We start from the raw sequence: 15,115 nt of genomic DNA on the forward strand, positions 1-15,115 counted from the left end.
TTGCTAAGGAGATTAAATTGGTCTCTGCCATGAAGCAGATGCTGTTCCCAAGGCCCGATTCACCGTGATTTTCCTTTCCCTATGCCATCCTGTCCTGCTGACTCAGCTGAAGCCCCAAGGTGCTGGGTGCAGCCTGGCTAGCTGGGACTCAGAGGGCTCCAGGGTGAGTGCGATCACTTTGCAGAGGAGCTCAGGAGTTCAATCCACTGCATGCCCAGGGCTACACAGGGAGGGCCTCACTTGGAGGATGCTGCTGTAAATCCAGAACAGTGCTCATCAGGGGAACAGCATGGCCACGATGAGGCCTGGCCATCCAGGGAGGCACAGATCTGTTCACCCCATTCTGCCTGCATCAGCATGGGACAGACACAGCCAGGCAGCTAGAGCTGCATTTGTGCACCTGAGAGCCCAAATTGAAAGGAAAAATCACAGCTCAGCCTCCAGGCAGAGCTTGGTAAATCCACCAGGACTGCAAATAAACCCTGCTGATTTGGTGCAAATTTGGAATAACTCTGCTGGTTTCACTAGAGCCAGCACAGATTCACAGGCGCAGTACAACAGAGTACCGCCCTGCCCGGGAAAACACAGCTGCACCTGGCTCAGCTGTGCTCCGCTCCACCAGCGCTCGCTGGGTGTCCACCAGCGCAGGTGAGGGGGAACTCTTCTCTGAAAGCCTTTGCTAAGGGTCCGACTCCAACGGTTGTTCTGTTAATGACAACCCAGTCCTGTGCATGGCTCCCCGACAAGCCCACGAGCACTCTGCTCCCTGACCCCTGCTGCAGAGTTGCCCCAGCACAGTAAAAGTGGTCATTCAGCCACTCCTGGGCATGAAAAGCACTAAGGAAAGGGGCTGCAGGATCCCTCAGCTCCCACTCCCCAAGCTGTCAATTAAACACTTAAACAAACTGCAAATCTTGTATTTGCACGTGAACTGAAGGCAAGAAACTCATCATAAATCATTGCTGTGATGGGAGTTTGCCTGCCAAGATACACCCGCACTGCAGAGGACAGCCCCACAGCAAGAGAAACAGGCACATTTGAGGATTGTTTTGATGGTGCCTTGAGTTCTGTATCTGCTTTACTGCTTCCTCCCAGATGCATCTCTGCTGGGCTGCCAGCTACAGGACTATGTTGCTGTGTAGTCATCTCCTCACTCACCTTTTGCTTAATGCCTGAGAAAAAAAGCCACCCTGCATCCCAAGCATTTGGTAGCTTCTTGGTCTGAGGTCAGGGAAAAATTTGCCCTTTATGTCCCACAAAAACCTCCTGTTTGTGAGGGTTTGTCATAATCCTCCTAGTGCTTCTGCTTTACCTAGGGAGAACCCAGAGCCCTCAAGGGACCAGCAGGACAGCTAGAGACAAGCCCAGCCTTGCAAGCCACACCAGCTGAGAGCACAGGTTGGGCTTTTGTGATCTCCATTTGCTTTTTGCCATGTATTTTAAATTGTAGCATCACAACGGAGATGGAACTGCACTGTCATGACCCTCAGGAGGCATCTCCTTACCACTGCCCATTTCTAGGCACATAGAAATCTGGAAGGGGGCAAGGCTGGGACTGTCTTTAGGGTTGCAGTTTCTCAAGCTCATCTGCAGGCAAACTGGGATTTCTTACCGTGAAGCTATTTTTCTCTGATATTACAGAATCCTAGCACAAACAGAAGAGGGCTTCCAAGCTTTAAAGCAGCCTTCACCCTTGGGGTCCCCTCTCCATTTCATAGGCTAATTGAAAGTAAAATGCTTTTAATGGGTAGTTGTCAAAGAGAACCTGGGGCAAAAGCAGTTTGCGATGCATTCAAATGGCAGGACTCAAGCACAGCTCTGATGTCACAACAGGCATTAAAGACACACTTAGGAGAAAATACCAGTATGAATGGGTTTGGTCCTGGGGTGCTGCTGTGCTCCTACACCCTCCAGCTGGAACTGGGGAGAAGCAGGCCCCACGGTTTGTGTTTCCAAGGGGGATGAGCTGATGAGCAGAGGAACTTTGCCTTCCCCCAGGGAATGCCAGCTGCTTCCTCCATGACTCCTGACACAGCACGATGCTGCAGCCGTGGCCCAGCCCAGGAACACGCACAGAGGCAGCCACATCCCTCACCTGCTCCATCACTGTGACGTATTGTTCTGCTGAGAAGCTGTGCCTGAAACTCTGCACCTAGACCTAGGCACAGCCAGACAGCACCCTAAGGAGGTGCACACCACAATCTGCAAACTTCATCTCTGTCCCTACATGCTCCTTGCACCCCAAACCCGGCTCAGCCTGGGTGCTGCCCGTGGCTTTCCTGCAACCCAGCACCAAGAGGAAAAGCAGCTTCTGTCCTTCAACACAAGAGATGTCTGCCTTGCCATAGGACTCGCTGGAAAACCTGAAGAAGGTACATTTCCCCCAAGGTTTGGGGGAGCATTGTGAAGAGCTGCAGCTATACAGATTTACAGAGGCTAACGAAAGGCAAAAGACCACAGTGTGTCCTGCCAAGGCAGATAGAAAGGATACTAAGGCCACTGGCACTGCCTGGCAACCTGCCATGAAAAATAACTCTTCAAAAATAGAAGCACGCTAATCTCAGGAACCTGCTGGTATTGTCAATGACATTAATGAAGTGTTTCGAAAACCAGAACAAATGCCTTGGCTTTTGGGGGCTGTGTTGCCCCCTGTAATTTTCCACAACAGCCGAGGAGTGGCCCGGCAGCAGCAGCGCTGCTCTGTGCTGCACAGCCCTCCTGCACACAGCCCCGGGAGCAGCAGTGTGGGGGCAGCTCTGCCGTGGGGCTGGCTCTGCCGTGGGGCTGGCTCTGCCGTGGGGGCAGCTCTGCCGTGGGGCTGGCTCTGCCGTGGGGCTGGCTCTGCCGTGGGGGCAGCTCTGCCGTGGGGCTGGCTCTGCTGTGGGGCTGGCTCTGCTGTGGGGGCGGCTCTGCCGTGGGGCTGGCTCTGCCGTGGGGCTGGCTCTGCTGTGGGGGCAGCTCTGCCGTGGGGCTGGCTCTGCCGTGGGGCTGGCTCTGCTGTGGGGGCAGCTCTGCCGTGGGGCTGGCTCTGCCGTGGGGCTGGCTCTGCCGTGGGGGCAGCTCTGCCGTGGGGCTGGCTCTGCCGTGGGGCTGGCTCTGCTGTGGGGGCAGCTCTGCCGTGGGGCTGGCTCTGCTGTGGGGGCAGCTCTGCCGTGGGGCTGGCTCTGCCGTGGGGCTGGCTCTGCTGTGGGGGCAGCTCTGCCGTGGGGCTGGCTCTGCCGTGGGGCTGGCTCTGCCGTGGGGGCAGCTCTGCCGTGGGGCTGGCTCTGCCGTGGGGCTGGCTCTGCTGTGGGGGCAGCTCTGCCGTGGGGCTGGCTCTGCCGTGGGGCTGGCTCTGCCGTGGGGCTGGCTCTGCCGTGGGGCTGGCTCTGCTGTGGGGCTGGCTCTGCCGTGGGGCTGGCTCTGCTGTGGGGGCAGCTCTGCCGTGGGGCTGGCTCTGCCGTGGGGCTGGCTCTGCCGCGCCTCCCGCAAGCTGGGCTCCTGCACACGGAACCCTGGCCATTACCCAAGGAAGGAGAGGCTCCCAGGAGCAATTTCCTCTGTGAAGCAAAACCCATTAAGCATACTCAATGGAAATCGTGTCCGGGGGAGGTGGAAGCACACTCTTCCTTTTCCCTCATTTTCAAGCCTTGTCTCAAGCCCCCTCTGGGTTCTTTTTCACTCCCTGAGGTCCCTCTCCAGCTCCTGCCTCCTCCTCCCCTCCTTCATCTCCCCACACAACTCCAGCTCTCTTCGCCCCAGTCTTCAGTCTCAGACAAACCATGTGATGATGCGCAGTCCTGCATTTTATTTACTGAGATGTTACACTTTTTACAATGGCAAGTGGAGGCATTTCAGGACCCCTTCAAATGAGGGAGTACCACAGTGAATGCTGAACCTGCTTCCTGAGAGCCTCCAGATACTCCTCCTCTCTCCTCGCTGCTTCTCTTCCCACCTCTCGTCTCCTGCCCAAGCAGACCCAAAGGGACCACCGCAGCTGCCACCCCCTGCCTCGCTCCATGCGGCCGGTGCCTTCCCAGGCACGCTGCTCCCATGGCCAGACGCTTCCACAGCTACCATGGGTGGCGACTTCTCTGAGGCTGCTTTTCTTGCTCCTTGGCAGCTAGGAGAGCTCCCTCCAACAACTGGTGAGGAGAAGAGGGTAGATGCAACTTTACCTAGAATCACAGAGTAGTTTGCGTTGGAAAGGACCTTCAAAGCTCATCCAGTGCCACCTCTGCCATGAGCAGGGACATCTGCACCAGCTCAGGTTGCTCAGAGCCCCGTCCAGCCTGGCCTGGGATGTCTCCAGGGATGGGGCATCCACCACCTCTCTGGGCAACCTGGAACAGTGTCTCACCACCTTCATTGTAAAGAATTTCTTCCTCACATCTAGCCTGAATCTCCCCTCCTTTAGTTTAAAACCATCACCCCTTGTTCTATCGCAACAGGGCCTGCTAAAAAGTCTGTCCCCATCTTTCTTATCAGCTCCTTTTAAGTACAGAAAGGCCGCAATAAGGTCTCCCCAGAGCCTTCTCTTGTCCGGGCTGAACAACCCCAACTCTCTCAGCCTGTCCTCATAGGAGAGGTGTTCCAGCCCTTCTCTCTGCCGCTCATTGTCCCAACAAATTCATGAGGACATATTGTAGAAAAAGGAACAGCCACAGGCAGAGCACAGCTCCATCCAGTGTGGCCAGTGCCCACAGGACAGCAAATTTGTCCCTGGCAGAAGGGCTTTGAATTTCTAGATGGTACATGTTGAGCACTGGGCTCAGGCTGGCAGACAGAGAACAGACATGTGGATGCCCTGCTGGTCTCTTCCCTCTCTGATCTCTGTGCATCACAGCCTTTAAACACACACACACTCAATCCTAAGTGCACTTCTCAGGCTTTCCAGCTAAGGAGTAAGCAAGTAGCACTCGTGCCAACTGAAGTGGCACAGCCAAGTGTCTGCCCATCTCCTCCTCTGCTACTCTTTCTTGGCAGCTTTCTCACCGCTTTCCTCCTTACACAGCCATCAGTAATATTAATACTTCATTTTCATTGCCTCTGCCAACCACGACACCCACTCTTCTTGTATGCTCAAATCTAGGACGAGGTAGCACGACCTAAACTCTGGTTTAAATCTCACTTGACTTGTGTTTTCTCCTGGCAGCTACAACAGAAGGTCACTTAGACACCTAGTTTGATCTCAGAGGCCAGACAGGGTTCTCACTACAACTTAAAGCAGTTACGGTAGGACCTGCACAAAAACAATGCCTCCAGCTCAGTGCCCCCTCTCCTGGCTGCTGCCGAGCAGTGCATGCACAGGCCCTCCAAGCCACGGCCTTCCAGTGCTCGCCATTCCAAACCCCGCCAGGAACCACTGGGAAAACCCAACGTGTGCACTTCAGCCAGCAGCAAAGAGGTTACTGCAGACTCTGGCAGAAAAAGAGCAAAATGGTGTCTCTAAAACCGCGTAACACCAGCAGGGTATAAAGCTCCAGCTTCATTGACCCCAGTTCATTGCAGAAGTGTCTTAGAGCTGAAGAGATCAGATTGATTGGTGCACACAGGGTCAGAGGACACACTAAACTACATAAAAACTCAATATACTAGTAACTTGTATGTTCAGCTCCAGCCCAGCTGCAGTAGGTTGGCATCCTCTCCATAGCAATGAGTGCATGACATTAACAGGTTCACACCATCCTCAAGATTCTGCTGACACCAGTGCCAGGTTTAATTTCAGAACGAAGGCCATCAGGCTGTTCCCACATCCACACACCCCTAGGCCTCAATGTAAGAAGCAGCTCTCAGCCAGCAATGTTGCAGTAGAACATATAACTCAAGGCAAGTACTCAGATGGTCTTCACCCAGGAGACACATCCAAGGGAAGCCCAAACTGACATAGCTTCTTTCAAAAGCAGCATCTGCCTGCCCCAGGCTTGATCACATTGCCTCATCAACACAAAACACAGACAACCATGTTACACCCACTAGAGTTCAGCCCCAAAAGCCAGTCTTGAAAAGCAAAACCACCAGACGCAAGTTGGAAGTGTGCATGACCTTCTCCATCACTGACTCGCGTGACGTGATGTAACCAGGACAATCTGTTATCCTTCCACCAGTTTCTGCACGAAGTCCCGCTGACGATTTGCTCAGCATTTTGCGCTCAGGCTGCCATCAGCTCTATGAAGGCGCTTCCGAGCAGGTAAGGTCAGGAAAACAGAGGAGAAACATGTGCTTAGCACTGCACGCTTGGCCACCTTCTGCAGGGCCAAGTGGCTCTTTAGGTAGTAGAGGAAGGCGGAGAATGGGAAAAGCACTTATTCTTGTAAGCTCTCAGATATGTGGCAGTCTTGAAGAAGAGTAGCAGTAAGGGTTTAATGGGACTGATGAAGGAAACCAGAGTGATTGCAGAAAGGAGAAGCTGTTACCTCTGACAAGCACTTCTCAAGCAGGCTTTTGAGTTCTGGCGGATGCAGCAGAGCTGGGACATTCTGGCTGGCATATTTGCTGTAACAAAAGCACTGCCTACAAGCCAGAGGACAAAACATACTCTTAATAAGGGAGTGTTACCTTTGTTTGTCAGAAAGGAAACTGAGGCAAGGAACAGCTTTGAGTTCCCTCCTGCCAGGCAGAAGCAGCACCATATGAATAGCTGGTTTTTTTATATAAAACCACAAACTCCTGAGCCATATGCTGTGCTACCAGACAACGTGTTTTATAAAAAGCACATGTGGGGACAGAAGCAGCTCTATGTGAAGAAAGCATTCACACTGTGCCTGTACTGAATTACATCACATCTCTCTTAAGCAACTCGTTAAATTAAAATTTTGAGTGCAGCTCTTGTAATAGCTGGTCACCAAAAGGGGGTAGGAAATCACTGATCAAGATCAGAAAGTCTTGTGCTCCCGCCTCAGTTAGGTGCCACTGTTTCTGTCATAAAAATAATACGTGTTGTTACGGCATGTCAGTTCTCAAAACGTTTCTTCCTGCTGCTCCTCCTGGTTGCTCTTGGTCCAGATGACACTACCTATTGCTTCCAGACTGGCAGAAGCAACCAACCGCTTCATTCTGCTGACCAAAAATAAACCAATGCCAGAGGACAAACTAAGACATTGTTTAGAGCAAAGGAGTCCAAGGAAGAAACAAGAACGCTTTCTGAAAGGGTAATTTAGATAGGTGAGGAAGTGTGCGTGTGCTGGTTGCAAAGCTATTTATATTTAACTGGAGGTCAACCCACCACAGCTGCCTCGTCTGCTTGGAAAAAAATATAGAAAACAAGAGGAGTGGAGAGTTTTATGAGAATGTAAAATTTAAGTGAGAAAAATTTTCAGTTTCACTAACCATTCCAACAGGAACTCACGGCTGGGAAGCTCAGCTGACCATGTCCTCTGCTGTGTCACTGAATGCTCAGCTCCAACTTTGTTCATCACATATTGCAGCCAGGCGCGGGAACAGACTGCCCAGGGAGGCTGCGGCGCTTCCACACAGGCAGCTTCTAAAGGCCTGGCTGGACAAACATCATCCTGAGGTGGGTTAGATAGGGCTCATCATAGAATATCTCAAGTTGGAAGGGACCCAGAAGGATCACTGAGTCCAACTCCTCAATTTAGGGGAAGGAGCAGGCCACGTCAGCTCATCTCTTTTCAAAAACAGGGCATTAAAATCCAAACAAATATTGTTATGTGAATGCACAACTAATCAGCATCTCGAATTCTGCCTATTTTTTTGTTTGATTGCAATGAAAACTATTGTGGCGATACTGTAAAGTGTGTCTACAGACTGCTTGCTCATAAACATCAACAGTTCTTCAGTTTAAAAGCTGAGGGACATAGCAAGAAGTCTTTTCAGACCTCTTCTGCATAGTTCTGTAATGAGGATTTATTGTGCCATTCTGAAAATATACCAGTTCAAACTCCTCTAACTTACAGCTTGCCGCAGTGCAATCATAAAGGACAGTTTGTGTTCATGAAAAGTACAGTGCATTCTTTTGTTGTATTTCTGGACAGAAAAAAAAGCATTCCAGCAGCAAGGAGGAAAGAAAAAAAAAGAAAGAAAAAAAGGAAAAAAAAAAAAAGAAAATCAACAGAACATCAAATCTACTAACCAAATACTGTAATTTAAGATTACAGGATCAGATTTTTTTAAGGCTCTTACTGGTGGTTATTTCTAAACACTCAGGGTTACTAAAAGCAGCATTGTCTACTTACAAAAAGCCAGTGACATTGAGGACTACCTCAGGAATTCTTTTGTCTCCACTCTGAAAAGTAGCTGCACAAAATGCTGGCAAGTGAGCAACCATCTGCTTGGATTTTGCACCCATCAGTAGAGAAGAAAAATGTTCTTACAAATGTAGGAAAATGAGTTTGGGTAGTCACCAAAACCAGTCCAGAAATTGATGAGGTAGTGATTTTGATTATAAACCAACTAGATCTCAAAGCCACCATCTCATTAAAATCACCCTTCCAATTGAAAGATGCTTCTCATCACAGATGGACTTACACTTGCTTCCCTTGCAGCTGAAGCACCGAGCTCATCTCTGACATGCAACACAAAGTCTGTGCAACAGCGCTCAGAGCAGCAGGGTACAAACACAGAGACAGATGATTCCCACCTGCTACCCATAACAAAGTCGAGGTAACACTGAATCACCTCCACTCATGTTTCACAAAAATGCAATTTATAAAATCAATAGCTTATTGACTGCTCAGCAGTGTCTCTCCCATGATTTGAGCAAACAGCTACTGCCCACATGGGCTAAGTCAGACAGGAGCTACTTCTACACTCACACGACTGCACGAGTGTAGCTCCCAACCGCTTTACCTGTAAGAGAAGAGGAGTGCTAGAAGCAGGACTGCATTACTATCACAGCCACAGCTTTGTAGAGACCTGCACTCTCCCATCAAGGACTCATTTTTCTGCTGCAAGGCAATTAACAACAGACATTTTACATTACAAGTGTCCCCTTACAAAATATTTATTCAACATAAAAATCCAGAAACAGACAATAGACAAAAGCTTCATGAAAATGTATAGGCTATTATGTGCCATTAAGTGCAGCAGCATTTGATCTTGCACTTGAAAGACTTTGTCGGGCACAGCTTCCCATTAGTCTCCTGTGGCTGGCCCTGTGCAGCTGAGGCAGAGGCACCAAGGTGTTTGTGAAGCCAGCACGCCATCCCCTCTCACCACCTGCAGAGTGAAAGCTTTCACTCCTCTGGCCAAGGAATGGCCACACACTCTTTGTCCTTGAAGTTTCCAGTTTGAAGTATCCAATATCCACATGCATCTGCAAGTCCAGTAACAACTCCTCCAAGATTTGGATCTTGCTGTCACCTCCTGGTGGTTCCCACAAAAGAGGAAACACTGGGTGTCACTACTGACTGGGTCCTCCACTTAAGTACTCTGCAAGGTCCACTCATAAGATGTCTAATACCTGCTTACAAAGGACGACCATCCTGATGACCATGGGAACTATGTCCTACAGAGATAACCATGTTTTCTGTCTCCAATCCAACGGGACTTTGGATAATTTAGGTTTAAGGACATCCACATGACATGATAACCACCGTGCTGTTTAGCAAGTTCCAACTCCAGTTACTCCTACCGGCAAGCATGGCATTTTCTAGGATCATTTTGATGGCTTAGAAGGAAGGAAACTCAGTTCCTTTGCTCTGTCCCTTCTATTAATCAAATTTAGTAATCAGAAGAATTTCTTATGGGAAAACAGATGGCTCAGAGGTTGACAATGGGGCAGAGTTTCCATAAAAGTTGCTGTTAGTCTGGACTAGGTCTTTGTTGCCTTCTGTTGCCCCCTCCGTTAAACAAGCAGAGGAGCTTAACACACATCACAGAGATGTATCCATTGCAAAAGCCACTCACATGAAATGAGAACATTCTCCATCCCACGCAGCATCAAGCCCACATGGGCCGAAAGGCAGAGAAAGGATGAGGTGGCATGTGATACCTGCATGGCCACTTTACTTGCTACATGGGCTAAAGAGGTATTTTTCTAAGGGCCACTAACAATGTGTACAAAAGTCAGCAAAGAAAAAAACATTCCTGCCTCACAAACAGTACCTGTTCCACATCAACATATAAGAAACACGAAAAATTCAATGCGGTTTGTACCACATTTTTTTTTCCACATCATTGGGGCTCTCCAAAAATCATGGAAACTGGAAACAGGTGTGCTCAGGAGATTAGAATGGGAAGGGCAAGATGAAATACAAAGAATTTCACTTTTTTCCAAACAGATCCAGTATTGTAAATATCAATTTGGAAGATAATAATAAATATTAATTACCCTTTTAGAAAACCCTCTTTTACCCTGTCAGCCACCTAGCAAACACTTTAACTGTAAATCCTCAGGAGCTGTATGAGTAAGCTGTAAAGCTATCCAGTGATGCAATGCCATCTGTTTTTTACACCCTTGCTGGCTGCCTTTAAAATTTCCGTAAGTCTAATCCAAAGTTGCTATAGAGAAGAATTCCCATTAATGGACAGGGAGCCTGTCCTTCCCAAAAGCTCATTCATCTTTCTCTTCTGTGACAGACAGATTGTAAATCTCTCAGTGTCCTCCACTGTAGCTGCATGTTCTTCAGGCTTTTAACTGTCCATCTCTGTGAACTTTCTTTTCCCATAATTCTGGACCAGACTGGAAGCTGTGATTTGAGAAGCCTGTCCCTTTTCCCAGCACTGGAAGTCATTCAGCCCTTTCTGGCCAGCTTGAAACAAGGCTCGCTCCAGTTCATCCAGTCGAGCCACCAGTGCTGATGTATCTTCATTGTAGGCATTCTGAGAGGAATCCATGATATGACGAAAACGGCTAATAAATGTCTAAAGAAGATAAGCAGAATTACTGGCAGGTAACATAGAGGCTTCCTCAGCTCAAATGCCAGAGGCCTGAGCTTTCAAGACTCAAAATCTAAAGTTGTAGGCTCTAGCTCACAACTAGCCAAGGGGCTGCACACAGCACAGTACCTATTAACCTTGCATACAGAGACAAACCATTTCCTGCCTGAGTGGGGAGAGCGAGTGCCTGATACACTTACTGGATGGGCAGCAAGCACACAATTAGATTTTGGCTGCTTCCTAATGACAGGCTTGAGCAGACCGCAGGGTATTACACAGTGACGACCTATTCCATCTCACTTCGCAAGCAATCATTGCTTTAGAGCGGGTGGAATGAATCTCATGCCACAGCAGCTGCTGCAGGAACACACAAGCTGCAAGTTAAGCCAAACCACACCTGGAACCCATTCACTATGCTGAAAAAACACTTAACCATGAAAAAAAGTAAAACACCCCAAATCTACAACTAATAAAGAACACTTTAAAAAGATAAGCAACTAGACATGTTTAAGGATTTTTTATTTCCCTCCTTATCTTTGCTTTTGGGAATAAAAAAAAAAAAAGGGTCAAAACTCTTTGAAAACTGTGCTTTGTTATTTCAGAAGGAGATTTTAGAATAATCAGAACTGTAGTATTTTAGAGATTTAGTTCTGGAATACATTACAAATTAATAACTCTCTTTTTGGCTTTGTCACTAAATAATTATACTTTATAACTCCTGAATATTTGGGAGAGGGGTTGTGTGTTTGGTTTATTAAGTCAGCACAACTCCCTTCTTGTTTGCTTTTAATGAAGTATACCTTGCATGCTTTGATTTTTCTGACAAGCGATGTGTGCTAATGCAGCTTTTTTCCTAAGATGTCCATTAGCAGAAAAAGAAAAGACAAGGAAAGGCGTGGTCACCTCCTCAATGCAGAAAGCAAGCTTTCAGTGGACACCTCCAAGAAAGCAGCAGTGCTTTAAAGCCTCTCTGCATCAGCCTTCATTTAAAGAATAGAGAAGCAAACAAACAAAAAAGCCAATAGCAATCATGCCAGACAATTTAGAGAGCTGGCTGAAGAAATCTCAGAGCTGTTAGTGGTTATCTTTAAAAGCTCAAGAAGCACAGAAGTCCAGAAACTAGCAAAGATGGGATCTGTCTTTTAAAAGAGAAAGGGGAGATGAAAAGGGAGGAAGGAAGAGCCAGGGAATTAAAAATCCATCAATATCAATTCCTGGAAACATACTGGAACAAATAAACTACACATAAACCTCTGCAAGAAAATAGAAAGCAGAGTAACAGCCACCATAGACTTGCCAAGAACAAACTCAGAGAGCAGCCTAGTTTTCTATGCTGGCGGGATGCCAGGCCGTACAAAGGGAGGAAAAGCAGCAGGCAGGTATCTGTCATGGGGCACTCCCGCAAGATTTAGCTAAACCACCCGTAGCGGGCTGGTAAAGACAATTATCCATAGCTCCTGTCAGGAGAACATATTGAGCAGAGTTCAACAGGGGTCTATCTGGAACCAAGTACTGTTTAATATATTGATTGATAAGCTTACTAAAGGAACAGAAGATATGTTTCTTAAATTAGCAAGCAACACGCAGGAGAAGGAGGAGGGATGACCACAAGAATGTTGGGGAGCAGAACTCTTAATTCACCATAATCCTGACAAATTAGAAAGATGGTGTGAAAACAACAGGATGTAATTCAGCTGGGACTAATGTAAGGTTTTATATTAAGGCAGAAATAGGGAACTGTACAAACACAGGGAGAGGAACAATCGTCTGCATATGCAATCCATACCATCCTACTGTGGACTGCAAAGCAAACGCGTATCAGTGTCACACTATCATGAAAACCAAGATGCTGCACCACGATGAGCAAAGAGTATCACGGCCTACATGATTACCTTGTGGTAATCTTTTTGTTTTCATGGGTGCAAGTCGTGAGCAGGAGGCTGGTTGCAGTTCAGGGCACTGCACATCACAGCGGATGCAGATCAACGGGAAAGATACCAGCAGTGCACAGCAAGGACAACCAGAGGTTAGAAAGCAGGACCCACAAGGAGATACCAAAGGAATTGGGACGGCTGCAGGAAGGAAGAGAATAAACTGTCCTCAGCATTTACTTTGTATGAGACAAATGGAACTGAGCTTGCATTGCTAGGAAGGAGCTTTAGTTTAGACACTAGAGGAAACCTTCTAAGATTAGGATGGTGAAGCACTGAAACAGATTGCCCAGAGCAGTGCGGAGCCTCGTCATTACAGAGCTTTAAAACAGAAATAATAGAGTGTGAATTAATTCTGCCTTAGAGCACTGGCATGATTAAATAATCTTACATCTCCTCTAGCCCTTTTTTACAGGATTTTATGAAATACCGTATTTACTCTGTGGAAACTCCAAACTAAAATTACACTCCTGGATGTATACGTGAGGCTTCCACCACTAGACTGTGCAGCTGCCAAGAGGGTCATCCTACAGCTTGATCTAGAAATCCATATTCAATCCAGAAGCCATTTGGATTACAACAGAATTTTTTTGCAGAAGACTGCTGAGCAACTAGGAAGATGGAAAAACATAAAACTAAATTTCAAGACTTAGTTCAGATACTTGCCTGCAGGAGAGTCTGAGCTATCTCAGGATTCTCTGGATTGTCAAAATTCAGGAGCTGGGAGCCAAATCCATAGTAGTACGGCCCCATTTTATGCAGATCAACCACAGTGGCATCAGCACTGAACACAGTCCTCCAGGCTTCCTTGTAAATCTTTGGCAGTTCCACAGAAATTATTCTTCTTTTGCTGTCATGCAGACCTTTAGCAAGCCACAGAGGTATCTCCAGCTTTGTTCCCTGCATGAATGAGAAAAAACAAAAAAGTTGTCCTTGCCGTGAAAGTACACGTAAAGCAACCCCAAAGACAGACACTGAACTTAATTAGTGAAGACCCAGTATTACAAAAAGTCATTTTCGTTTCAGAACAATCTATTGTAATTTTAGTATAAAACAGACACATTTTAGAAGCGTTATTACTGCAAGATTCTGAAAGTGGATTTTTTAAATTGATGTATAATATAATTGGCAGATTTAAACACCAGAAGAAAAAAAAAAAACCACCATGCAAAATGCATACAATAAAAGCAAAAATAACTTTTAAAAAAAAGTATCTAGAAGCATAAATTTCCTTGCAGTGACCCCAAAACTAGAGGGCCGCTTGGACGCGGGAAAAGAGGTCACGGCAGCGAGCCCAGGGGCCTCGGAGCCCACGCGGGAACGGCGGCCACCGCCGGCACCTCCGCTCAGCGCACGCCCCCCCGGACACGTGGGGGCGGACGCCTACAACTCCCAGCGCCACCCGCGCCTCCGCCCCAGCCGGCTGTCCCACCCCGCCCCGCGCGGTGGCTGCTGGGAGTTGTAGTTCTTCCCCCACCCGTTACCTCCGTGATCGAGTCGCCGGCGCCGGCCCCCTGGCCCAGCGCGAAGGCCAACCGCGGCAGGGTGCTCTCGGCGCGGCCCGGCAGCTTCTCCTGCGACATCAGGATGTCGTCCAGCGACAAGAAGTTCTCCTCCAGGCCCAGCCCGGGGCCCACGGGGAAATACGCCTCGGACATGGCCGGCCGGGCGGGCGCCGCAGCAGCCCCAGCGCCCCGGAGCTCCCGCAGCGGCTCCCGCGCAGCCAGTCAAGCCCCGCCCGCCGGGGCCGCGCATGCGCCGTGGCACCGCCCGCCCCGCGCGGGGTGTGGACGGGCTTGTCCTGCGGGTGCCGGCGTTGCGTGCGCTCCCCACGGCGGCGGGTGTCCCCCGCCAACAGCCTCTGTGGGCACGGAGGGCTGTGGCAGCGGGCCCCGGGCAGTTCCCTGCGCCGCCTCCCCTGCAGCCCGGTGTCACAGGCCAGGGCACAGCGCAGCAGTGCCGGCGCCAGGCCGAGTTTGCAGCTGCGCGGCCTGCGCGGTTGCTGCGGACAGCAGCGTGCGCGGGGCGTGGCCAGCGCTGCCCCCTGATAAAGCCGCAGCATCGTGTTGGCTGGGTGACACCACTGAGTCCAATTATAACCTAACTCTGGCACTAAACCGTGTCCCCAAGAACCTCATCTCTACATCTTTCAAACCGCTCCGGGGATGGTGACTCCACCGCTTCCCTGGGCAGCCTGTTCCAACGCCCGACAGCCCTTTGCAGAAATAAATTTATCCTGACACCCAGTCTGAACCTTCACTGACGCAACCTGAGGCCATTTGCCTGTCCTCCAGCAGGACCCCCCGGCACAGAATCGTACAACACGGGTCCGACACATACTGCTGCAGAGCAGCGGTACCGACCCG

At 49.1% G+C, this 15,115-nt stretch overlaps 1 protein-coding gene across 1 annotated transcript; it reads right to left on the bottom strand.

Annotated features, from left to right (window-relative positions):
- Positions 1-8,796: 8,796 nt before the first annotated feature.
- GINS3 (GINS complex subunit 3) lies at positions 8,797-14,476 on the bottom strand. Its single transcript, XM_065640984.1, has 3 exons — positions 14,234-14,476; positions 13,416-13,649; positions 8,797-10,803 (listed from the first exon to the last, which is right to left on the bottom strand). The coding sequence occupies exons 1-3, from the start codon at positions 14,405-14,407 to the stop codon at positions 10,573-10,575; spliced, it is 639 nt and encodes a 212-aa protein (XP_065497056.1). The 5' UTR covers positions 14,408-14,476; the 3' UTR covers positions 8,797-10,572.
- Positions 14,477-15,115: the final 639 nt, after the last annotated feature.

This window comes from Caloenas nicobarica, chromosome 9, assembly GCF_036013445.1.
Source record: "Caloenas nicobarica isolate bCalNic1 chromosome 9, bCalNic1.hap1, whole genome shotgun sequence".
In the NCBI taxonomy this organism is placed as follows: domain Eukaryota; kingdom Metazoa; phylum Chordata; class Aves; order Columbiformes; family Columbidae; genus Caloenas; species Caloenas nicobarica.